Genomic DNA, 26,557 nt, shown 5'->3' with positions numbered 1-26,557 from the left:
ATATGAGATGCATCAAGAATAAATTGTCATCCCTTATAATGTCAGAAACAGAAAAGGCACCATAATAGAATGTTTAGAAAAAACTCCGTTTATGCCATTATAATTTGATTCAAAAGTGTAAGAATTACTGTTCCGACTTAAAACAAAAAGCCTTTCACACCTGTAAATTATCATTATAAACTTGTAAACCTTTACATTTTTTTCCAGAAGTATCAGGTGCAAATGCAAGGCAAATATAAAATCTATTGACTTATTAGATTACAAATACTACCCCATGAAAAAGCTGTAGTTACAAAAATATAAAAAATATTCTAACTCCCATTGTTAGATCTTAGTTTCAATCTACACTGCATTAAGAGTCCAAAGCCAGATCTGATTTGGACACATTCCTAGAGTAGGAAAGTGCTGTTTGTCTTATCTTCACCTCATTATTCTGACCTCGTCCCATGGTTTTGCTTTCTGGGTTTCTTTTATTTCTTAGTGCATATTAAGGATGCCAAGTGGTGAGTGCTGGCAGGTTGTGTTTTTCAATGGATGGTAGCAGCTTAAGTGCTCTCACTGTGCTCTCCTCTCAGAAGTGCACTGCTCTGAGGATAAAAACGGCATTTTTTCTCCAATCCACTGTAGCTTTGCGTAGCAGCCATACCATTTTCATCCATAACCTGTGACCCCTGGCAGGTGAGGAATAAATTCTTCTCCCAGGCCTCAGTAAGGAGCTGTGAGCAGCTCACCCACTGCTAATGCTGGGTCACAGACAGGGGCTGCTGTGGCATGGACAGTTACTGGCAGCATCCCGTCTTCCTCACATGAGAAATTGGCACAGGTTTATCTGGATGGTGTTTCTCTAGCCCTTGGCTTTAGTAAGCTGGATCAGCACAGGGTGTTGGACCAGCTACAGCAGCAGCCTCACAAAGTGCCAGAAGACATTAAAATAAGTTTACTTCTAAATAATAACTTAAAATAAATGACTAGATTGAATGTGATATTCTTGATGAATAAACTGTAACAGCTGAGCCTAAGCCTGAAAAATGCTATTGCTTTCACATCTGAATACTGAAAGCTCTGTTCCTTTAGCTCTTTATCAGAGCTAGCAGAAGGTGTCAGCTTCCAGCTCTAGAGAAACAGAAGCTGTCCTTTGTTTTGCAGGGAAGCTGGCAGAGATTAGTGGAGTCACTCAGCTGTACTTCCAGATAGCCACCTTGTTCAGCTGGGCTTTGAGAAGCACTCAGGATTGTTCAGACAGCAGCAGGACTGTGGAAGATTTAAGTGTCAGCTGTACTATCATTATCTTTATGCTTGGTACAAGACTTTCCTTTAAATACCTTCCTATTCATCAGAAATCAGCCCCAGCATTTCTCCTGGTAACAACGTGTAAGTCTTTGTAAGTTCCAGCTGGATTTTGGCCAGCTGGAGGGGCTGTGTGATGGTTCCAAAAAAATGCTCCCACAGACGGAGCGGTTCTGAAAGGGCTGTGTTTTACCCTACTTGAAAGGATTGACTGTACTCACATCTGCTTTGAGACACTAACTTTGTTCCATGTGTATAAAAGACGTGGGTGAACAGGAGACTCCTGGAGCTGTTATGGCAGGAAGTGTAAAGTGCTCTTATGCTGGGATCATGTGTTGAATAGCACAGGAAGAAGAAGATTGTATTCCTTATTATGTTTCAGTTTCATAAAAATATGGTTCAAGCAGACACCACGTTCACTCCTCTGATCAAAACTGTATATTCCATTTCAGGAAATGGATTTCAGGCAGGATTTCTTTTCAGCAGAATTTCAAAGGTATCTGCACACATCTGCTGAAGATTTTTTTAAAATAAGCACGCTGTCCTTATATGCTTGATCAGGTTTGGAGAACACTTCACACTTAACAACAAAAACAACAAAAATTAAACCAAGCATTACCTATAATGTAGGAGTTTTGATTTTTGTTTAGTAGAATTTTAAGATGGGAAACAAATTCCTATCTAAACAACTGAACTTGGCATTCCTATTTTGTAAAAAAACCCACATGACAGTAGTAATTTTAATGAGCAATTCCCTTCCCCAACCTATTGAGTCAAAAGTTCACAAATGTAACTTTCAGTCAAGGCACAAAAACATTTACTGACTCTTTCTTCTCACCGCTTTCTTATATTCTTCCCCTTCCCCTTAAAAAAAACTTGGTGTAACAATGTCTTCTACACCAGACATAACTTTAATGGTCCAATAAGTTGTAGCAGTATCTGAGTCTGGTTCTATCTATTTTGAATTTAGTTAAATTAGATAAACAGCACATTCTCAGCACATCATTGTTCATTGTCTGCATTTGCCTTGAAGGAGAGGGGATGAGGGGGGAAAAGCCACAGTAGTTTCATGCATATTTTTCAAGAAACTTTATGTGGAAGTCTTTCACTTTCTCCAGTAGGATCTTCAGCTTCTCTACTGGAGGAAGAATGGTCATTCTGAAAAATAATATTTAAAGAAATAAAAATAAGAAAACCGACCCATATTATCTTCAGAACCAGCTAAACTGTGATCTTTGCACAGGTCTTGATTAATCTCAAGGCACAGAAAGTAACATGTTAAGTTTAACATCTATTTTGATGTGATTCTCTCTTTTTTTTTGCATTTATACTTTAATTGAACTATACTATTAATCTAGAGCAATTTGTTTCTACTGGTTAGAATACAGGAATCCAAGAACTGTTATTTTCTGTTGAGTGGTATAGAAGATTATCAGTAAGAAATAACAGCAACTCAGTTTCTACCATTGGGTATTTATGCCAAATTATACCCAGTTTTTTGAGCTCTAAGAGTTGTCAGTTATGAGTAAATGTACATTTTTTCTTTAATTGAAAACTGGGTTCAGAAGCATTAAAACAATCCAACATCCCATTCTGCAGGTTTTAGTCGCTTTTTCCCTTCTTCTGCATACCCTGAAAATCCCACGGGGTGTGGATGCCAAGCTGTTTGCAGGACCCACAGAACACTATGGCTTTCCCACACTGGTGCAGGAATGGACTCTAGGTTTTTCCTGGAGCTGTATGTACCCAGGGAGCTGACCCAGCTGGCTGTGCTGCACAACTGCCAAGGCTGAAGATACCCTCTGCTGTGTTGTTTCACACAGAAACAGCACAGCAGAGGGTGAGGAAGTCTAAATTCCATGATAAATTCTAGCTATCAGTGGCTTGGCTGGAGCAAAGTTCTGTTTATTGGAAGCAAAATCAACAGTTTTGGTATTAGAATATTTAGTTCAACGTCTTGTTTTGATAAAGTTATACAGTGTTTAAGGATCAGATTTATAGGAAAAATACTGCATTTTTCATGTAGTTTCTCCATATGGAAACACAGTTTAAGCCCCTCCTTCCCCCAGAAGAATGCAGGGCAATTTGTGTAATTCCAGAACCAACTTTAAAATTAAAGTCTAAACTATTACTATTGTTTGTATTCCTGGAGAAGGCATTTCAAATGCCAGTATGTAAAAACAAAATAAAATTATGCCAGCAAGCTGTGAAAACACCATAAAAACTTGTATAGCTCATCTAGCAGACCAGGTCTTTGACCTTGCTGTCAGTCCACAGAAACTGTCCAGTGAAAACTGAGACAACATAAACTGAAATAAAAATCCTTGTATTTAATCAGAAGAGAAAGAACTGGGATGATACTTTGCTTACTACTGCTAATTTGCTTTTAAACAAACAGAAGCTGTACCTGAAATGGTAGGTTCCTTCTCTCTGGCCAAATCCACTTCCAGGTACAACACATATTCCAGTCTCTTCCAGAAGTTTCATGCAGTAGAACATATCAGGTGCCATTTTATGAGCCTAAGGGAATGGATGCCTTGGAATTATTGAAGTCAAAATATTCCTAACATATAGAATTTAATGATTGTTTTTTTCCCCTGAAGCCTAATGTTACATTATTAGTTTATTATTCAATTTACTAAGGAAGATAAGGAACAAATGTTAATGGGGCAGTTCACACTGAATTAAGTAACAGTACTGCATAGAAGAACAGGGCTGAAGAACTTACATAAAAACTCACTTCAGAAGAAAGGGTTTAGGTAATTTTGTTATTCCCCTTGACTTGCTTGTAACTTTTGTCAGAAGTCTGAAAGTTGTACTTGGAAAAATCTAAGGCACTGACATTTGATAAGATTAAATTAATTTGAGAACTGTGTGTTCCAGTTCTGTTGGCAGTTACTATTTTTTTCCCCCAGAATAATCTGCTGCCTAGGAAGTCCCCTGATTAATAACTATGAGAGGTTCTTAAATATGTACAGGTTATATACCTAATCAAATAAGCAGCTGAAAAACAGCCCTATTTTTGTTCTCAGCTGTGCTAATAAAATTCCCTTTACAAAATGAATATTACAAATTAGGTTTCAGAGCTCTACTTAGGAACAGAAAGACTTATAATTTATTAACACAGGTTACTGTCCCAAAGGCAAAAAGATGGAATTTGTAAGGAAACCTCCAGCCCTCTTTCCCATTGCTGGTGAATGGGGCTTCTCCTGTAGGGTCAGTAGCACACTGCCACTCACACATGCTGGTCTCCTTAACCCAGGCATGGGCAGCAATTTGAACTGCACAGGGACAGCTCCTTGTGTGATTTAAACACCAACATCCTTGGGGACACTCTCAAGCTGGGAGCCTTAGCACTGGGATGAAATGATCTGTTCTGTTTTCCTCTCTTCAAATAAAGGTTATGTTATATTTGAGATCATACACAGCGTGTGAAATACTGCTTTTGCACTCCACCTCTGGAATCAAAGTTCATCATTAGAAGTGGCAGGCACACGTGAGAGGAGGTTAACATGGATTGGGGTAAGAATGACTGACTGACCTTTGCTTCCTCAATGGCTTTGGAAGGAATAAAGATCCGAGGGAAAGCGTACATAGCTCCTTGGAGGGGGTTGCAGTGAACTCCTGGGATCTTGTTAAACATGTCTTCTGTTAGTTTGGCTTTTTTGGCAAGATTGTTCAAAACAGATTCCTTCTCCTGTTTAAAAGGAAGGTGTTCAGTTGGACACATTTGAAGTAGCAATAAAAACACCAGGAGAAATGATAATGTTTCTAAAGGCCTTCCCCAAATGAAACACTGGTAGGGCTCTGCTGAGCTGTTAGAGCAAACCACGTTCCAAATTCCAGTTGCGCTCTTAAAAACAGCAATGCAAAAAGGCTTTAGCAGGATACAGTTACAGTGTAGCAGACAGACAATAACCTGCAGAAATCTCTATCGGTGTGCCCTCTTCTTACAGTCTCCTTCCTCACCATCCACTCCTGGCTTTTTTTAGAGACCATCTTAATTGAACCTTTGACTTGACTTGATAATGTAATATCTTAAGCCAGACTCAGCTTCATTTTCACAAGTGAGGAATTATATGTATACTTCAATACTGATTTTCATGTTGCTCAGTATATAGAGACACTGGATATTTAAGAAAAAGATTGATTTTATAACTTCATTTAAACTTATATTCCTGTTTAGATTTTACTAACAGCAAATCTTATTTAGTAAACCTTTTGTCATATTAAACACAGGAAAAATGTTGAATTTATCAGCAAGAAAGCTGATTCCATAATGCCTTCCTAGTATTTTTAAGTGTCATACTGAGTTAATTTTCAATACACTGCATAGTTCTGTAAACTGGTGTTTATACCAGATTGTCCAAGGAGAAATTAAATTGGTCTCTGTGCATAATTTGAGTTCCCAATACTTAGGATAGGTTTGGGAAATGCACAAAAGAACAAGCATGTTATTGCTGACCTTTATGAACTGTGCATAAGATTCTTCTCCAGGTACTGGAGGATTCACCACAATATCCATGGCTGCTTGTCCTGAGACTGGAGGACAAAGGCGAACCGAAAGCAGCTTAACGAGCTGTCCTTTGATTTCTGGGTGCAAGTTTATGACCTCCATGTAACCTCCTCTGTAGCCACATCTGTGACAAAGTGAACAGAAGAGATTGGTTAACTTCAAGTCTATAAATACAACAAAACAATGAAAATAACTGCAGAAGTGGAAAGACAATTGATGAGAATCTCACAATAGGTAAGATACAGCTTGTTGAAACAGCTGCCACACTGATAAAGGTTTAAGATGGAGCTGCATGACATGTCATTAAGTCCTAGTATCCCACACAGAGATAAAGGGGGACATGCAGCTTCTCTGGTAGGCAAGTTAACAATTAACATGGATCTTTAATCTTCAGAACAAGAGCATATGGCGTAGCAGCATACATTTAATAAAAAAATTCTTTTTCTTCCATGTCCTCCTCCCCAAAAAAATCAAACCCAAACATTTATAATATCCCAGTCATTATTGAGCTGTTCCCTTGAATGTTGGAGGCCAATTTTCTTTTATCACAGGTCCAGATTGGGACTGTAGGATTTCACCTTTGTGGGACTGAGGCATTAGGTGTCTGAATACGCTAATTATTTGGTACTTTGAAAACCACTGAGTTAATCCATTACTCTGTGCTTGTTTTTCTTTTCTTAATAGTCTTTAGTTAAAATTAATAGAGGATTAATTATGGTGGATTACCTTCAGGTCAGTAATATGAAAGCGCTGTCCCACCAGATTAATGAGGAAGATGAAATAAAAAAAAACTAAATCAGACTTACTCGCCCATGTATCCCTTAGAGGTGGAGTGAAAAGAGGCCAGCTCAACATTGTTATAGTACTCGGGTCCCATCTCATACAGAATCTTTTTGAAAGAATGAAACTGGCATCCTTCAGAGTACACATTGTCCTGGTAAACCTGAACAGTCAGAAGACATTAATGTGCTCTGTTCCCCCAACTAAGGATAAAACACGGCCTTTTAGATGCAGATGTGGACTGAAGAAACAGTCCTTACACTCAAAACTTCAAAGCTGTTAGAAGACACAAGGTTCTTTGTTAAGTAATAGTTACTGTAATGATACTTTTTATCTGATGTCACCCCACTTAAAGGCTGGGCCTTTGGAGAACAGCGAGCTTCTTTGGATGATTTAACTTTTACTTGTATGTTTAAATTGATTTTCCTTCTGTTTCTTTCATTTTAAGTGGTCTGAGCACCATGTAGGTTTTTAGGTCTGTTCCAGCAAAGTTCTTCCTTGTGTCCCCTACACTTTCTCTCTAGTTCAAACCCAGATCAAGCCACCTGTTATAATGATCCTTTGATATTAAGAATCTTGCATGTCTCTTCATGTCTTAATATGATAACAGAGAGTCTGTTCCCTGTACTTAAAAATACCACGACCACACATAGAACAAAATTATACCTTAAATGAGTACTCTTAGCTGTGCTTTTGAGAGAACAGATTATTTCATTACCTCATCAGCCAGAAGAAAAAGTTTTTCTTCCCAAGCAAAGTGTATCACATCTTCAATGCACTTTCTGTTTTGCACCTGTCCTGTAGTTTGATTTTTAAAGCAAGAAGAAAGTTAGTGGAGTGTACACATATAAATCTTTTCACCTACACCTACTTAGATTACCAACTTTTCAAGAAGACATCCCTTTTCCTCAGAAAAGTGCTATTGAACTTTAGAATTTAGCTGACTAAGTATGAAATTAAGGAGCATTTTGGGAAGCATTACAGTACAAGGTAACTTAGTCCATCTCAAGCAAAGGAAGTGTGAGATACAGTACTCAATCAAGGTCTTATTAAGAGTACTCTGTGTATAGCTAATCATTGTAAGTGCTCCCATACATGATGGTTAGAAGGGAGCTAGCTTCTCACCAATCAACCTCAACTACTCAAAAAGCTAAATTCTGAGGGAGGCTTGCCACTGAGTTCTGAGTTATTACAGTCATTGCCTCTCAGAAGCCCAGGGGCTACAGGCCATGCCAGAGGCAAGATCTTTCCTGAAGACCAAAAGTGACTGAAAGTCATTCCACAAGTCTGGAAAACTTCAGTGGAAGCAGCAGCTTCAAATGGGATTCAGTGAAGTGAATCTGCTCCCTCCTTTCTGGAGTTCCAGGACACTGAAAATATGTTTCTAAAAGTAAAACATACTGTCCTACTTAAAGCACTGATCTCTGGAATTCAGCTCGATGTATTTGATATGTACTTAGGATTTGCCTGCAATGTCAAATGAATGAAAAAGGAAAGAAAATGGTCTTAAAACCCCTTCATTAAACAAAATTCCTGCAGACCTGTGGGATTTCCAGGGTTGATGATGCAGAGGACTTTTGGATTGCAATATGCCTTTGCTTCACTCAAGGCACGGCGAAGTTCGTTCACATTTAGAGCCCAGCAATTTTCTTCATCCAAATAGTAGTTCACCTGGATAGCATCCAGTTCAGAGATGGCTGCTGAGTATAAGGGATACTGGGGTATAGGAATCATCACTCCTGTTCGGGATTTTCCACCTCCTGAGATCAGGATCTTTAAAATTGCCTGGGAAAAAAGTGGGAATTAAAAAAATAAAAAAGGTCATGCACCAGAATTAATAATATTCTTTGGAATAAGTTATCAAACTTCCTAAAAAAGTGTAGAGTTAAGGTGGATATCTGTCCTAGAAGCAGATAGTCAAAAAGAGCTATGTATTTCAAGTTGTTACTGGCGGAGTGAGGATGGTCTAAGCTTAATGGAATCCTCTCATGTCATAATTTCCAAAGATCATGCCTGATCAACGACAAAATTTAGGAAAAACATTCTGAACACAAGGCTAGAGAGCAAGTTGGAAACTGGAATATCAAGATCATGATTTTTTTGTTGTGCCCTATTGTAAGCAAAGAAGCTTTAGCTAGTTCTTGTTTATTGCCTTCCATTCATTTTATCTCATTAACCACAAGAGACCAATAAATAAAACCAGAAATTAGAACTGGGGCCTGTGCATATTCTCCCATGGAACAGAGAAACCTGTTTTACATCAGGAGCAATTACGTTTTCATTTTCAAGTAATGGAACAGACCAAAGTCTCCATGTCTTGGGATGGAAATAAAGTCATATGTAGCTTATGCCCAGAAGATACAGGCAGAAAAATAATGTTTGTGCTAAGGTCAGTCCAGACAATTCCTTGTGCCCAATGTATGTGTGACGTGGAGGCTTTTTACATGTGAATTAAATAAAACAGTGCACAAGGGGCAGGAAGCAGAGAGATTTCTTGCCTTCATAACCACGGGAGAACTCTGAAGTACAGGTGCAATCAAAGCAAGCATCCTTATCAGCATGTAATTGGCATCTAAACACAAAAATATCTTTCCTCTCAGCAGCAGTATCCTTTCATTTCTTTGTGGTTCTAGTACAAAATCTGCTGTGCTCTGCCACTCATCACATACTCAGCTGCTAAGCTAATGATTTATAATTAACATAATTTTGTACCCACCACTAGTTTAAAAATACCAACCATCCAAAACATAATCAGGACCAAATGCATATTTAAAAACTCCTTAACACCCTCTCTCCCCTAAGGTGTGAAACAATAGTTGTTTTATCTTTAGAAGGGCCAAAGAATGAGACTCGTTGTAACGCTGGCTTTGCATCAGTGATGAAATCAAATCGGCATGGTGCAGATCAGATGTGCTGTGATGCCATTGCTGACAAGCTGCCGGTGTCAGAAACTCTGGAAAGCCAATTGACTGCAGGCCTCTGGGGAGCTGCTCCTGCCGGATCGCTGTCATTCTGAGCTCTGCCACTAGATGTCCTTTAAAAAACCACCTTCACCAACACACGGTCAAAGGCTGCCTTCCTAAAAGCCAAACTGCTGCTGCACTCTCAGGAAACGTGTCTGTGTAAAGGAGCAGTCTGATACACACTGGTATTCCTGTCTTAACTGAGGACCATCTTTGAACCTTGGTTGAACCCAAAACCTGAAGTTTTTCTGAAACAAACTAAAATATACAAAGAGAAATAAATCTTTGGGATTTTCACTGGCATTGATCTGCACTAGCAGAGTTTACTTAGAAGAGCTGAGAGTTCTCTCGCCTCTGAGGTTCATTCCCTCTTCCCTCTTCCACTGACTGATACCCTCTAATCTTCAGTGTTTATGTGTCTTAACTACTGAGAACCACCATTATTTAGTCTGAATGCACTGAATCTTCTAAATTTATATTTAGGCACCTGTAGTTCATGTCATATTACCTCCACAGAAAGGTACAATTTAATGTACACTAAGAGACTGCACACACTTCTTAGCTGGCTCCTGACATTCACACAGGGGGTTCACTGCTTTGTTCACAGGATTGGATATTCACTGAATGTGGCTTCAGTGTCTGCCAGATCAAATTCACAGGACTTTGTGAGACCAGAGGTTCAACAGGGATCTGTATTTGTACCAAGTTTGTACCAAGAAGGGACAGGTTTCATGTTAACACTTACAGAAATGCCATCGCTTGCCCCAGTGGTGAGGTAAATGTTATCTGGATCTGCAGGAACCCCTCCATCTCTTCTTTGAATATATGAAGCCACATCTTCGCGAATGCAATTTATACCTTGACTGGCAGTGTAGGATCCTGTGAAAAATACAGAATGAGATGAGAATTGAGTGCAATGTACATCAGATTTTCTGTTACTAGCAAAACTCCTGAGCCAGTATTGTATGGAGTAGTTTCTATATATGAGCCATATTTATTTGGATCCCCAGGATGGGTTTGCTTTTTTTTTCCCATGGAGTAGGAAAGGGAGCTAGTTTATTTGTAGAGCAAAAGAATTAATTTGGAAGTAGACAAATACAATAAGCATCGTTAAAACACAAAAAGAACATACTGGATTGGTAAAAAGCATGATTTCAAGCCTATTTTGCAAACTGGGACGGCAATCCCATTTTTACTATCTTTCAGTTGCTTTCTTTATGTTGGAAGCCCTCCTCTATGTAAACAAACTCCTATTTAAGTAATGGGAACAAGGAACAGAAGTAGCATGTGCAATAGAAAGTAATTTCTTTTAATCCATGATAAATATAAGGGTTTTATTTGCAACATGAAAATAACATATCATTTTCTCCCACAGTCTGAAACCAAAAACATCCTAAACTGCTTCTTTCCTTCTCCCACAGCATCTCCCACAACCACTTTTCAGCAGAAATGTCTAGAATCTCCCCAGTCTCATGTGCAGTTTACAGAGCACAACTAATAATCGTAAATAAAATGAGATGTTAGATGCCTGTGTGCATCACTGCTGAGAATGTGCAACAAACAAAGAGTAAAAATAAGCCTAGGTCAAGGTGAGGAATGAATTCAAGCTATGAAGCTTGAATGGACAAAGAAGTGACAAGTCTACATCTATTTTAGAACACTGTCAGGAAGCTGCAGAATCTTCTTTCTTGTTTGGTTGAGTGGAATAATTATGCCTGACTTAACTCTTATCACTCAGTTATCTGCTAGTAGTCTGCCTGGTAGGACTTCTGTGAAAGCATGATTTAAAGAGACAAAGAACCTTTGCAAGTACTGCACAATTGCAGGGGACAAAATGGTGATTCAGGGCACAAAGTTCCCTGATGTCCTAAACATTCACTTTTACAGGACTAGAAGTTATATTGGGTCTGTACATGGGTGTTTGACCACAGCCAGGAGGATGCTGTTAAAGGAGGAGAACAAACATAAGCTGTCCTTCTGTCTTGTGCTCCATTGGGTGCTGAATCCTACCCCTCTGAGGACATACAGAACATTTAATTGCACTGTACTTCTACACTTACTTGTACTCAGCTGATGGCTTTGACTAGAACCTGTGTTTGCACTGTGGGATGCAAATAAATAAACCCAACCCAAAAAGCTGCGTATATTACGTATTTTTATATGCAGGAGGATGTCTCAAATGCCTGGAAAGATATTCCAGTTATCCCACATGCAAAGTAAGTGTCAGTAGAATCCCAGAGTGTCTGGACACAAGAGAAGTTGAGGATACATCTAAGCCTTCATACATGGTCTGGGAGTAGCAAGACTCAAAACCATGAGTAGGGTTTTGCCAAATGGATGTTCATCAGAAATGAGAGCATTCTAGTTCACTTCCAGAGGAAATTTCATATTCATATTAACTTTACCATTAATACCTTTAAATAGGCTGGTATAGATATAGCTGCAATACTTCAAATGGCTTTAACCATAGGTAATGATTCCACCTTTTTGTTGGATTGACAAATTTGTTGAAAAATAAGGTTTTGAACACAACACAGTGGGGCCAGTTTTTCATCTTTGCTTTTTCACAAGAAAGGCAATTTCTCCTTCTCAGCCATGAAGAGAACAGCAGTAAGTTGTCAGACTACCAACAAAGGGATAGGGGTGACTTCCATTCAGCTGCACATCCCTGTGCCTCCGGCTGCGTGTTTTGGGAGGCTGAACAGAGGCTGATGAGCTCCAGAGGCCAAGAGGAGGGGCTGACACACCGTACTGGAGCCAGGGAGGGCGGAGAGGGGGCAGAAACCAGTACAGCACACTAGTAAAGTCTACTGTGGTTTTAGTTGACAGGAATTTAGAGGTATAGTTGTTCTTGGCACAAATAATTTCAAAATTAAAAAACATTTAGACTCCAGTTATTTACAGAACCTCAATTTAGCCACTGAAATTAACAGTGTGTATTCAGAATTATCATCTTATTTGAATACTACAATTGTTTCAGGCCTACTTCCTCAGAATCTACTGAGCTAACAGAAATTATGGGAAATGTGTGATCTTCTGGAAAAATAAGGAACATATTTCTGAAATATTTTCAAGGCTGAATTCTTTAAAACATGGAGCTGTGCTGTCCCACGCCACCATGCCCTTAAAGGGAAGGGAGCACCAAGGGGCCAAGACCACTCATTCTGAGAACTCCTTCCACATCCCTAAATCTGACAACCACTACAAAGAAAGACTGAGTCAAAATTCAAATGTATCCCCAGTAACTCCTATGTGTCAACAGTACTATGTGGATTTATTGTTCCAAAGTAAGACAGGAAAGGGATCCATTGAGCTAGAGGAACTTTTCAGTTTCAATAATGTGTTTAAAATGGTTTACATTAAAAGACTAACCAATACAAAGAAGGTGAAGATAAAATACATTCTGTATTAGGCTGTGTTGTTAAGCTTGAAATGCTGCTAATGCAATCACTGTTTATGTTTTATTTTATTGTGTTTTGTTTATTTTTTAAGTTTCATAGCACCTACTCTCAAAATATACCAATGCAAATAGGCACTGCAATCACAAAGATTAAGAAATATGCCAATTACTGTAATAAGTCCTCTGAAATGTCATTGTTTGCATACTTGAAAGAAGGTAAGTGTTCCAGATTCTTTGCTGCACCCAGCAGCTGTAGCAGTATCTGCAAAGTAGAAATTCTCATGGCATTTGCCAGGTACAGGTAGGCAGCACAGTCACTAGATGAGAAAGAAATTGTCTTTTCCATTTCCTTTCTAATGAATATGCAAAGTTTGTACTTATGTGGATAGGACATGTGCACTCTTGTAGGAACAGTGGTTGAAGAACAGAGCTCTGTAGTTCTTTCAAGAGTTATTTTACCTTGGAGAAATAGAGCTTTGACACCTTCAGTTAAAACTATCTCAGACAGGTAAAAGACTTTCAGCAGTGTATCTTTCCTTTTGCAGAGGATTATCACCTTGGTACCTGAGTTTCTGATACCCCAAAAAACATATTTGAACTGATGGTTCAAAATTAAGATCCAGGAGTGTGCTCTGGATCAGCTGAGATGGACATATATTGTTTGTTGACACCAGCATTACAGGGACAGTGGACTCCCTGGCAGAGAAACAACTGGAGAAGGTAAAACTGTAAGACCCTCCACCCAGTCTTAGTAGGAGACACAGAGCCCTGGATTAAGAGGTGTCATACCAACAGAACAGAGCCTCATTAGTACTCTCTGCCACTTTCCTGGTACAAAAACCCCTCAGCATTCCATTTAGAGTTATGCCTAGATATTATTGTGGCACGGGCTCCACAGATGTATAACCCTCACCCTCTTCTCTGCGACAACTCCCGCCAAAAATTCGTACCATTGGTCACCTGCAGGTCACACTGCAAACGTGCCCCCATCAGCTGCAGATATTGTAACCACCTTTGTTGCTTCCAGCACCAGAACAGAGCCTTACCTAAGCTGTTTCCTCCACAGCCCTGCAAGATCCGCCTGGCGCGCTTTTTGGCGTCTTCCGGAAAGCTCGGGCTGTCCAACAGGTTTGGGTATGTACACAGGGCCACTACCTGCAGTGCCAAGAACATGGCAATTGGCCACTTTTCAATGGTTATTTTAAGTTGATGATATTATGTTAACTTCCCTTGGAAACGATCACAAATACTGTCTAATTTAAAACACAGGTTATTGATGAAGAGTTTGCAGTTGGTTTTTTTAAGGGCTGTTCTCACAGAAGAGAAAAAATCTTATCAGGTTCCAAGTTAAGCTGATAAAAACAGTTCTAGAATTATTAACTATTTGTATTACAGAGAGTGAAGATTCCAGGTGAGCTAAGCACAGTGCAAACATAGTAAAGCACAGTTAATTATTCCTATGTTATCTCTAAGCAGCTCTATCCTCCACTCTTTGTGTATTACTAGCCCACTTTTATTGACAAGAAATCAAGACTTTAAATATGGAGCAGAACTAAGAAATACTAAGAATGACTTCAAATTTTGAAGTCATAGTGGCATGTTCTAATAATCCTTCCCCAAAATAACTTCTGGTTCTTACTGATTTGAATTAATGGGAAATATTTAATTAAAAACAGAAGTGGTCATATAGAACATAGTAAAAGTAGAAACACAACCCAGCAGAATCAAGTTAATGAAGGAATGTAAGACACAAAGAATTGAGAGGTCTCTCTTGAGATCAGCCTAATTTATTCAGTCTATCTCGTTTTTATGCTTAAATGGTGTAATATGGATAGGCTGTTGTCATCTTGTGGGACAATGACAATGAATTAATCCATATGTGCACACAGTCATGGGGAGAAAGGATTTCCCATTTTAGTTAATATCGTTGTAATAACCTGTAATACATTTGAATAATTTATAAGAAGCTCAGGTCTCCCTAGTTTGCTGCATAGCTCGATTTTACAATCTCATCACCTGGACCCTCAGTTTGATAAGGCTTCAGTTTGTCCTGGAACTCTCTGATTTTACATTATTATAGACAGAGGAGTTTACATGAGGATGTAAGGGAGGCTCAGTAAATAAGGTAATATTCATTTTAACCTTACTTGTGTTTTAGGAATAATATACAAATACTAATTCTGTTGTAATCTTTCCTAAAAGTTAGCCTATCAATTAGCTTGCCCAGAGGCAAAATGTGCAAAATGAGACACAGTACAAGCAGTTGAACCCAGCTACGTGCAGATTTCAAAGTATTCTCTCAGATGAAGAATGGCTTTTGTTTTTTTCTTTAAAGAGAACCACTTCCTTTCTTGAAGAGCATTATTGATAATGAATGTGCTGACTGATAACACAGAAGTGGCAGGAAAAAGTATGGGTGGAGAATGATATGGAAACTAAGGAAAGCTACTGTGTTAAAAGAGGACAACCAGCAAACAATAGGACTTTGGCTCAGAAATGAACATTTTAAATTCTTTACAAAAGAACTATTTTAAGTCTAATTGCATTTAGGGAATCAATTATACTAATACCTATATCAGACAGCTTTAAGGCACTCTAAAAAAAATGAATAATAATATTTTATAGTAGTCTTACCTGACGGAGGAAGGTGATTGGTCTCTGTCCCATTGCATGTGCATCTCCAATGTTGGCTTTAATCACTTCAGTAAAAGGTTTTTTGATTCCCTAGAAAGGGATCATTCAGAATATTTTGTTAGGGCTGTAGTAGAAGATTCTTTTTTAGTATCTGTCATGTGGCTGTAACTAAACAGTGCCTGACCTCAGAACTGCTACAGTGTTCAATGTAAAGCTTAATGCATTTCTTATACAATACTGCCAGCAAATCTTAAATGGTTTACAGAAATTTTGTTGACTGTGACATATTTTTAAATGATAGGCTGGCTTTTATTTTTCTGCTACCTGCAAGTAGGAGACTGGCTTGGCTGGAAACTACATATCGAAGTAGAAAAGATGAAAAAAGGCATTTTGAATTGTCAATATTAGAGCAACTTCTTTGAGACACCTAAGGGAGGGATGGATCAGTCAAGAAACTAAAAAGACTTGAGGATATTTGAGAAACCACCAACAAAAGAAACCTCAAGACCTTTAGTTCTTTGAGAGTAAAAATAGTAAAGATACTTCTTGCATATTTATTTTATACTTAGACTAAGTATTCCTTGTATGATGACCCCACTTCTCCATGTAATGATTTTTTACAAAATATATCATAGTGAGGCTCTGTATGATAAACAGAAGTGCTAAATAATTTTTTACAAAATATATCATAGTGAGGCTCTGTATGATAAACAGAAGTGTTAAATAATCACCATGAATATTTAAAAGCTTCCTAGTCTCCAAAATCTGAACAGACACCCATTTTTCCTGTGAGAAACTGAAAACATCATGAGAACACAGGGAAAGAAACTAATGAATGTTGATTAGCAATCACAGCTCTTTAAAAAGCAAAATAAAATAAGGGCATATAAAAAGCAAGGCACGGACTGGTTGAAAAAACCACCAGTGGTTTAAATAAAAAAGATTAACTGAAAGTAAAGGCCAACATTACAAGAAGGATAAGTGAGAGAAGCAATAATAAATTTAGAGTTGTTCTAATGTAAATTTCAGAGATAGTAGGGAGGCATCCTAACAGTGACAGAATTGTCACATGGACTAAGGAACTGCTAAATCAGACTGATTAGTTTTCTGTAGAAAATTACCCATAGCAACTTGCTCTGGGTATGGACTCAGAAAGCCTCTTCTTGGTCCATGTATTTACAGCCAATTACTGGATTTGGATCTAGAATATGTAGCTGGCAAGCCTTAACTAATTTCTGCTTTTCCACCATGGACTGTGGTGTTGGACTTCAATGACAGACCAGACGCCAGATGTGGAAATAACAATAATGCAGGTAGTCGCCAGGGATACAGATTCCCAAGTATGCCAAGATTTGGAGGTTCAAGGCTCCACAATTTCCAATACACCACTGGATGGATCCAGTCCATCATATATGGACAAGCCTTTGGAGTTTTTTTCCTTTTAAAATTAAATATGTAGTTAGAAATGGCATTAGGACCAGACAATTGGGCTTACACCCTGATTCAAAGGGTCAATTTTATATGGCCTTACATTTAGCAGCAATTGAAAAAAAAAGTTCACTTAAAATAATTGAAAGTGACACACTGAGTCCATCAAGTCATTTGCTTTTATGTTTGTTGATCTAAGCGAGTCCCCAAATTAAGAGCTGCATTTCAGCTCTAAATAAAAAATTAGAAATAGGGATGCCAGATAGATATTACATTTATCTGAGGCTGAAGTTTAGTAATTTATGAGTAATGCAAACAGCTAAAAATGTCTTCTTTTCAAGCTATCTGAGGTCCACTGACTGCACAACACTGTTTCATTCTAATTACAAATAAGTAGGAAGAGAAAGGTGTATGTAGAACAAGGACAAATTTCATTTGCTTGAAATGAAGAAAAAATCCCACTTATTTTGGTTGCATTTGGTCCTTACAGCAAATTGAATCAGTTTCACTAGATTTGCAAAGTAATACAAATCTATTAAGGAATATGGATGATACTTTCTTTGCCTAAAGTTAGGCAGTCTGAGAACACAGCAATATAAAATAGAAATACTCCGATTTATTAGATTAAACCCAAAACAAACCAACTCCCTAATAACAGAAATACCTTACATTAGACTAATTAGATTTTTTGCTCACAAATACTATTGTGCTCTGCAATTTAAAAAAAGCTGCTTCTTTGGTCAGTGAAATGCTGAAAGGTACCTGGCATTTCTTAATGTACTTATGGAGTTTTTATAGTGGTACAACCTTTAAAACAAAGGTAACAGACCTTTCTGGTGTCTATGCCACAGTCACCATAAATAATGTTGGAGCTTATTGGCACTGATGCCATTTGTATCTTTACTAGGGCCAAACTCAGTGGTTTTGCCATCACTGCAAATATAGAATCATCACCTACTCCACAAACTCCCTTTGCTTCTCAAATGATGGATCTGGAACAAATAGCAAACCATACACAATAGTTCTTTCACCAAAAATCTGGTTAGAGAAGGAATGCTACCTTTTCTGTATAGTACACACAGTTCCCACATGAGCTTAAAGGCCCATGGTTCTCTTGACTAATTTGTAATTCTTGGTCTCAGCTACCAGAGCTTTTGTCTTTTTTGTCTTTCAAAAGAGAAATGCTTTTAAATGACTGGAGCCTTTTCCTTCCCTGACAACGAGTTAATATCAGCTTTAGAACTGTCTTCACAAGACTTGCTATATCCTCTCCTAGTGAAATCTATACAAAAATTGCTATGGCCACTTAGTATTTTTCTATTACTTGATTTCCAGTCTGTCTATGGAAAATAAAGGAGTATCAGAGGTTGTTCAGATTTAGTTTAGAACAAAAAGTTCTAAACAGGTTCTTAAAAAAAATCTAAAAAAGTTTTTTAGAACAAAAAGTCCCATCTTACCATTTCAAAAAGAAGGAACAGAAAACAACAACAGGCAAGAACAAGTGCCAAATGTTAACGGGTCAAAGTCTCAAAGCAGGGATATCAGAAGCTGGCATCAAGGGGAGTCTAGACAGTGCCTGGGACTCTGCAGATGGGTTCAAGGCAGACTTCTGCTCAGACCCTTCAGACACAGCAGAATCGGTCACCGGCTACTTGTGTCAAGGTTTGTCCTGTGGTGATGGGTATGGGTATCCAAGGGGAGGGTTATGCCAAATGCTTTTTGGAAGGTCTGTGGAAAGATCTGTATGAAAGGAGGAAATGTGAATGTGATGTTGATGGCACAAATTGTAGCGCAGCAGGAAAAGGGCTGCAACAGGTCATCGATTTATTTCACTGCAGAAGGCTAAGCAGTGTTTAACCATGTCAACAACACACCTGAGCTGAGACAGTTTATGTCCCTGCAAGCCAAGGAACACACAGGGGGAGCCACTGGAGCTGTTTTGCTCTCCTGTAGGGATCCCCCACACACCTGCCTGTGTCTGATGGCCTCCCTCTCTCTGGGTGCAGGCAGGCCTGCAAGGTGTGCTCCAGAGGCAGGCTGGCTGCACTGAAGCAGGCAAAGCTTTGCAAAAGGGAAGCTTGCATAACAGGAGCTCTAATAGCAAACTCGTGAGCAGTAAGTTCCAGACTGATTTTCCTGCTTTGTGAAGAGGGTATAAACCACATCAAGGAGGAGAAGAAATGCCCAGCCCTACAAAACAAGCTGTGCTCCAGCCTCCTGCCTTTGGCGGCACCTCACACTGAGCTCACAACGTGATTCAGCTTCAGCTCGGAACAAGGCCAGGCTCCTGCCACTCCTCTGACAGTGTTAGCAAACAGCTTCATGATAGTAGCCCTTTTTTAAAGCCGTAGAAGCCATCTTTCACCTCCACATGGAAAAGAGAAAATATAAAAACATGTGCTATCTTCTAGTAGCTATCTTCTGGATAATTAAAGGATTTTAATGGAATAAAAGAATCTTCCAGGATTTGGAATATGCTCTTTGGAAATTATTTCCTTCAACTGTTACTTCTGTCCCTCTGCTCTTTTTAGAGGAAATGCATCTTTTAACAAACCTGATGAAACCTGAAGCAAGCCAGACACAATTATTCTAACAACTGTATCTAAATATCACACGAAGTTGGAAGAAGGGATTTTAATACGTGAACTAGAATTCATTGGTGCAAAGTCAATAGAAATCTTTATGCAGTTAACCAGGTTTGGGGAAGTTTCCTCTTCCCCTAGACAGTCCCAGAGCCTCAGGAAACCCATCAGGAAAGGAGAACAGTATGAAATGATGAGCTGTTTCTCAAGGAGAGAGTCATGATGCCAGAAGTGTTGGGAGAATTACTTGATCAAGGAAGCAATGTGATGCCAGAACATACACCACCCCAAAGAACTACCATGGGGGCAATGCCCTGCCAGGAGCTGCTTTGTCTCTTAGGAGTTTTAGTGTACCTGGAGGTACCAACTGAGAGTGCTGGCAGACTGCAAAATACCACCATGCCCAGAAAGAGTAAAGAAGGGTACAAACTGACCTGACACTGTCTTTGTTAAATCTTCAGCAAATTTCAATGGAAAACCATCACTCTGGAGAGAGCATGTGTGGATTTGGTAATGGCAATAGAAAAGAATTGAAAAGAGTTCCCTTGAGGAGGCCACAAAAATGTGAGCTGCTTTTAATCCCAGAAGAGAACCATGGTATTACAGCTATTTCTGAACTTCAGAATTTACCTGCTCCTGGCTGCTCCCAATTGTTTCATTTTCATCGCCACTGCTTTGTGCCTCCTCTTGATGGTTATCAGGCAATAACATCACACTATGAAACACTGTACTATTTCCTTGAGACTGCTTTTGCTGTGACTTGCACAAACAAGCTCTACAATCAGAGCTGGCAAACCCAAACATTTCAGCATAGCTGAGATCTACACTGTAGTAGCCAAGTTACTTGCTTGCTTTTTTCTCTCCTCCTCTCAAGAGGCCAAGAAAGCACTGCCCAGAGGCCCTTAACTAATAGGGACCTGAAGACCTGAATTAGCATCCCAATCTTTCTATTAAAACAGCTCACAGCAGAAAAATAAACCTGACCTGCTTACCATGGGTAAGGCTTTGAGTTTGTATTATGCTTGTGTAATTCAAGCTGACATGAGCTGTTTTGGGGAAGAAGGAGAAGGCAAATTCTGGATTTTGACTTAAAATGGCAGTGATGACTTGCATGCCCCCTCATATCACATGAGACAATTGGTGGGGCTGACCATTAATTGACAGATCTGATTCAGAGGTTACAGAACAGGACTTGTCCTCAGGTTACTTTTGCCTGACACATTGATCAAAGTGGATTTGCATTTAGAATTTTTGCCTATATAGATAAACCACTTGATTTCATAACAGAATTAAATGAAAGAATTAAAATAATGCTCATTAGAAAGTGGTTAGACATTAAGACCCTCTTAACTTGAAGAGTTATTGGAAAAGGTCTATTTTAGAATAAATTTTGCTAATGCATTCAACCAGAAAATATCAAAAACTGGATTCTGTGGGTTGTGAGAACATATGATTTTGATAATCATGCTCTTGAAACCAGTTTTCTTTCACCTTCATCTGCAGTAGTTTTTGGCCTCTTAAAAACCATGGGTTTTACTACAGATTCACTTATGTATGCAACATGTACAGACAACTGAGGAACAACAGTTCTGTCTTAATGAGGTCAGATGCTCTTGCCTGGAAGATACTTCCTTCGTGTGCACACAGTCACGTATTCAAAGCAGAAAATTATAGGATGGTAATTTAAGCTTAACATCTTTCATTACTGGGTGTACCAGTCAATCTTGTATCTTTTTCTCGGCATGTTAAATTATATTTCTGCATGTCACTGTCTAAATTGTGCTTTATCTTTCCAAAACTCCCAGGGAAACAGTCAACTCGCATTTACAATTAAGGCTGGATTCTAAGTCAGATTTCTTCTATTCAGTTTAAAAGTCTGATGAATTAGTGAGGGGAAGAAAAAAAGCTCTACAGTATTTTAATCATAATACTTTAGCAGAAGCTGCCTGAGATTTCAGCTACCTAAGTAGAAGGATTTTTATAGTTTTATTGTCTAAATAACAATGTAGGGAGTGAACAAGGGACTTGAATAAACATGAAACAGGAACCTATTTGTAATAGTTATGCAAATAAAAAGCGTGGGCACAGGAGATGAATGTACAACTCTTTAGCTGTAAAGGCAACAGAAAAATAGGGCTTCAGTGTATAGAAACTGTATAATGCCATTGAAGGCCCATGGCTCCAGTCCCAGGGTTGGGATGTGGTACCCACCTGTGCTATCTGCAGGAACTTCCCACAAGCTACCAATATATCCCTGTACACCATCCCTCTCCCCCTTTCCACCCTACAATTCTCTTTCACTAGCTTGAAAGTTTGGAAGGACCTTGTGTGCCTTACACTGGGCTAGGCCCCGCTTCCAATGTCACCTGAGCTGACCTGTGGATCCTGAAATGCTGGTTAACATGCACACGCTTTGCAAGGAGATGTAAGGCAACTTAACCTAACACAGAACTTGGCATTATGTAAAACCCAATCAGGAATTGGGGAGAAAAGGAGAGTATAAGAGAAATGTCAGAGTAATAGATATGAAGGGATTTTCCATAACAAGGTCAGTTAAAATAAGCATGAATGCAAATCAGGTATGTGTCCTACCTGTGTAAAGATAAGTTAGTTTGTTATTATTGATTAGGTAAAGAGAGGGGCTGTTCTCAGAGCTTGCTTTATTCTTGCATTGAATTTGTATTCAGGAGCAAATTTCTAGTCTGAAATGTAATTAAAGTCAATACTTGATACAGTAGCCATTTTTTAGCAAGTCTATACAAAGGTGGTAGAAAAATGGTCTTGTTTGATTGAGTTCTATTTAGAGTGTAATCATTTATTAAAATATGTCTGTGCTCTAGCTTGCTTTAAAAAGTTGCCAGAAACACCAAGGAAAGTGGTTGGAAATAGTTATTTCTGTCATCTTAGCAAGTCAGAATCAGCTGATTGCTACCAATAGCAAAGAGGAAAAGAAAAAGGGTTTTCACTTTCAAAGCATGACACAATTCCAAAATTAGGAAAAAAGGCTCAGGAAAGTAACTCAATCACTGATTTTGCATGAAGATTTCCATCTTGAAAGACTTAATGCAGATCAAACCCCTGATTTTCCACTTAGGTGAATACAGGACACAAGCCAACAAAACTTGTGAAATCCAGGTACAGCATGCCCCACCTGTATTGGGCAATCAATCTTAATCCGCTTTAATTGAGTACTTTACTTGTCACATACGTTGGCTTAGTCCCAGGCACGAGAGCTAAAACTAATGCCTCACTTTTATTTGTTCTTTTAAGGAATATCCCTTCAGTTGTCCAGTCAGAGACTTCTTCAGTAACATTTTAGTCCTTATTTCTGTGTGCACTGTGGAGTTACAGCTCCTGTTGTGGTCATTTGCAGTTAATATAGAGAAGCAGCAAGTGCCAGAGAAAATAACAAAGGAGCTGCTCTTTGGGATCTGAGACTGCAGAACAAACCTCAAGGAAGATGAAAGCTTACACTGTGCAAACAGTTTCAAGTAGTTGTTTTATAGTCTCCATACAGCTGTATGAGTATTAAAAAGTATGAAGGGTATCCTAATGGAACCAAGTCTAAACAGGGAGAGCCTCCATCACATCTGATTAGACAATTGCCTGTGTTTAGGGTGCTTTTAGTTGAGAAACAAATTACCTAAAGGCATCTGAGCAGAACAGGATAAATGCAGATTTGCTGCCATTGCTTCACCCCTGCCTGTTCTTTTTACCCCCAGCCACTGCAGCGTTTCCCTCTCACACCAGGGAGCCTGTGCTCTCCTGCCTATGCAAAGCTCCTTCCCCATCAGATGTAGAAGAGTTGTTATGGGGCAATTCTTGCTGTTAGTGAAGAGTGGCCGTGGATCTAGAGATGCTGTGGGGCATCTCCTTCCTCTTCCCTGAAGTGGCAACCACTTCAGCCTACTCCCTTTATCCAGCAGTGTTAATTCTGCTGGCAGTGTGTGGCCTAACCCTGTGAGCTGAACTTGAGAGGGATGGAAAAAGCTGTACAACTTAATAAAAAGGAAACAAAGAAGTGCCATTGATGTGTGAGCACACAGAATTAAATTTCAGACACGCACACGCAAAAAATAGACAATTAGATAACCTACAATACTTATAAGTAACCTAGGTATTACTCAACATTGTATGCTTTAGCAGACAGCTTGATTAAACAAGAGAATGAGTAACAGTATTTTTCTCAGAAAAGCAAAGAGGAATGAGAAACTCGAGAAGTGTAGAAGCAAGTAAAGGATTTCTACTGAAGTTGATTAGTGTTGTCTGTAGATACACTGTTTCAACTTTTGCAGTAATTTTATCCTCTTTCCCTGCCAGCTGGAAGGTTTGTTTGCCTTACTTGTGTTAAAGCATAGTCACCTCCAGGAATGCTGGTAGCCATTATCAATGGCAAACATTATTTCATGAGACCGGTTCCAGGAAAAAAAAAATTTAAATGGAAAATGCCACATAAGTAGGCACAACACAAAACTGACATAAAAAACTTTTAATAAAGCAATGCCAATGATTTGCTGTTATATTTTTTTGAAAGTGCACAGTAGATTATTCTTTTTGCCAGCGATTCAGCTGGTAACTGGAGTAAGCAGGGGAGCTGGGAGGCGTTTCTGAAGGGCCTTTTATATTTGTTTTGTCAAGTAATATCTCCTGCTCTGTGATGTTAACTTGAAAACAAACATACTCAATGAGAACACTGGAAAATTTTATACTCTGGAATATGCATCCACTAGGGAACCTAGTTGCATAAACACAATGACACCTTTATAAACAGGTTTTAAGGCAAAAACCAAAACAGATGTTCCAAAATTAATTCTCCATCACCACTCTGAAGTTTTAAAGTGAAATTCTTTAAAAAAAAAGCTGTTTGTAATAATTATTGAGTTAGACATAAATAGCTGATGCATATACTACAGTGAGCTGAAAACATGCTTCACCTTACAAGACAAGGGGAACCAAGTAACATTAAGACCAGAGAAGTAGTCTCATGGTTGGAATTGCTGTAGCACATTTTTCTTCAAAGCACTTTACATGAACTAATGAAAATGGTCTTGCAGTACCTGTAATAAGGTATTAGAAAGATTCTCTAAAGCAGTGACAGCAGGGAATAATATCTAAAATTATAGAAAAACTACTCTGCCAGATGCTTTATTCAAAATAAAAATAAGTGAGTCCTTGTGATGAGAGGGGAAGCTGTGGTTTGAATGGGAGAGGCAAAAAGCCATGTCTGTATCGCTAAGGGGCTTTTTTTATCTTTTTTTCCAATACTCAAGGAATAAGAAAGAGCAAAATATAAGCACTGACTGATTTGGATGCTTTATTTAGCACATACCGGCCCAGACCCTTAGGATCTGCTTTATTATGTGATCCATCAGAGAGTACCAACCACCTACAACTTTGGGCAGCGTTAAGGAGTGTTTGTGCTCTGAAGGTTTGTCCTCAGGCACTTCAACTTCTGCAACTAAAAAAAAAGGAGCACATTATGGGTGATCTCCCTGGACGAGCCGGAGCAGCGTTGGCTGAGGCTGCGGAGCAGTGCCTGGCAGAGCTGGGCCAGCTCACCTGTCAGGAGCCGGGTGCCTCCCTGGCCCGGCCAAGGCAGCCTCTCTAAAATCCTCATGAACGACTTAAACGCTCTATCAGTGTGATGAAAGCTGGTCACGCACCCCCTGGTATAACACAAAGGACACGGGATTGCAGCAAAGGGTCAAAGTGGCGGGAGAAATGTAAACACTGCTTTATGGGGGTGTCCCGTATCTGCCTTAGGCAGCCAGTGACACCAGATAAACAGCAGCCGGCCGGCGGGTTCCTTTGTTTCGTGCCTCTGCCGCCTCCCGTGGGAAGGGGCGCGGGGCCGGGGGTGCCGCAGCGCCAGGAGCGGGGCCGGGGCCGGGGCCGAGGCCAAGGCCGGCCGGGGCAGGGATGAGGCCGGCCAGGGCAGGGGATGAGGCCGGCCAGGGCAGGGGATGAGCCCGGCCGGGGCAGGGGATGAGGCCGGCCAGGGCAGGGGATGAGGCCGGCCAGGGCAGGGGATGAGGCGCAGAGCGCGTCCGGCCACGGCTCGGGGCAGCACAGCGATGGGGGAAAGGCTGCTGTGCTCCGAGAGTTTTTAACTTGGTAGGAAGCACTGCAGCGGCACCCGTGGTGCCTCCCGCTTTCCCGAGGCTTCCACAGGGTCACGTCTCAGCCCCGCGGGATGTCACGTCCCCGCCGAGCCCCGCGACATCCCCAGCCGGCAGCGGCGGCGGAGGAGCGCCCGGGGCAGAGCCGGTGCGGCTGCGGGGAGCGCGCCCTGCCCCGTCCTGCCCCGCCCCGCCGCCCCTGCCTCACCTTCCGCAGCTCCTTCTCGATCTCCCCGGCTTTCAGAACGATGGGGCCGCGCACCGCGTATTCCACCGCCTTCACTTGCGGGTTCATGGACTCCAGCGTCAGGATCTTCTCCCTGCTCGCCTTCTCGTTGATCTTCACGGCGGAGGCCTTGGCAGCGCTGCTCCAGCGCACCGTCCCCTCCCGCCGGGGTCCCCGCGGCTGCCGCCCGGCCGCCAGCGAAGCGGCGCAGCGCAGAGCCATGTCCGTCCTTCCGCCCCGGCAGCCCCCCGGCCCGCGGCCGCACAGCCGCGCCGCAGCTTGCCTGGCAACCAAGACAAACCGATGCATGGTCGTTCGGGTAGTTCCCAAAACCAGATGGAGAATACAAGTGCTGGGGATCGGTGTATTTTGTAGTCGGAACCGGGCGCTAGTCAGATGCACGCGAGCAGGAGGCGCGGTCAGGAGAAATGCCGAAGAGCTGGCACAGTTACGCGTACACGCTCGATCCTCTCATGTCCAGATCCCGCAAACTTAACTGCAATGGATACAACAGATCTTGCAGCGTTGCGATGCCACCACAGGAGCAGAAATAGAAATAGAAACCAGCATTGCATCCGAATAGCGCTGCAGCCCCCTGCCCCGACAGAAGTGCCCGCGCTAG

The 26,557-nt window shown here is 40.3% G+C and overlaps 1 protein-coding gene across 1 annotated transcript; it reads right to left on the bottom strand.

Moving 5' to 3' along the window:
• Positions 1 to 2,001: 2,001 nt before the first annotated feature.
• GPT2 (glutamic--pyruvic transaminase 2) lies at positions 2,002 to 26,557 on the bottom strand. Its single transcript, XM_068202594.1, has 11 exons — positions 25,918 to 26,557; positions 15,581 to 15,670; positions 13,993 to 14,101; positions 10,292 to 10,425; positions 8,125 to 8,368; positions 7,302 to 7,381; positions 6,610 to 6,746; positions 5,753 to 5,927; positions 4,829 to 4,984; positions 3,695 to 3,807; positions 2,002 to 2,445 (listed from the first exon to the last, which is right to left on the bottom strand). The coding sequence occupies exons 1-11, from the start codon at positions 26,242 to 26,244 to the stop codon at positions 2,355 to 2,357; spliced, it is 1,656 nt and encodes a 551-aa protein (XP_068058695.1). The 5' UTR covers positions 26,245 to 26,557; the 3' UTR covers positions 2,002 to 2,354.

The sequence above is a fragment of the Anomalospiza imberbis genome, chromosome 12 (genome assembly GCF_031753505.1).
Source record: "Anomalospiza imberbis isolate Cuckoo-Finch-1a 21T00152 chromosome 12, ASM3175350v1, whole genome shotgun sequence".
Taxonomy (NCBI): Eukaryota; Metazoa; Chordata; class Aves; order Passeriformes; family Viduidae; genus Anomalospiza; species Anomalospiza imberbis.
Note: the sequence above shows the minus strand (reverse complement) of the source record. Positions and strands in the feature narration are given on the sequence as shown.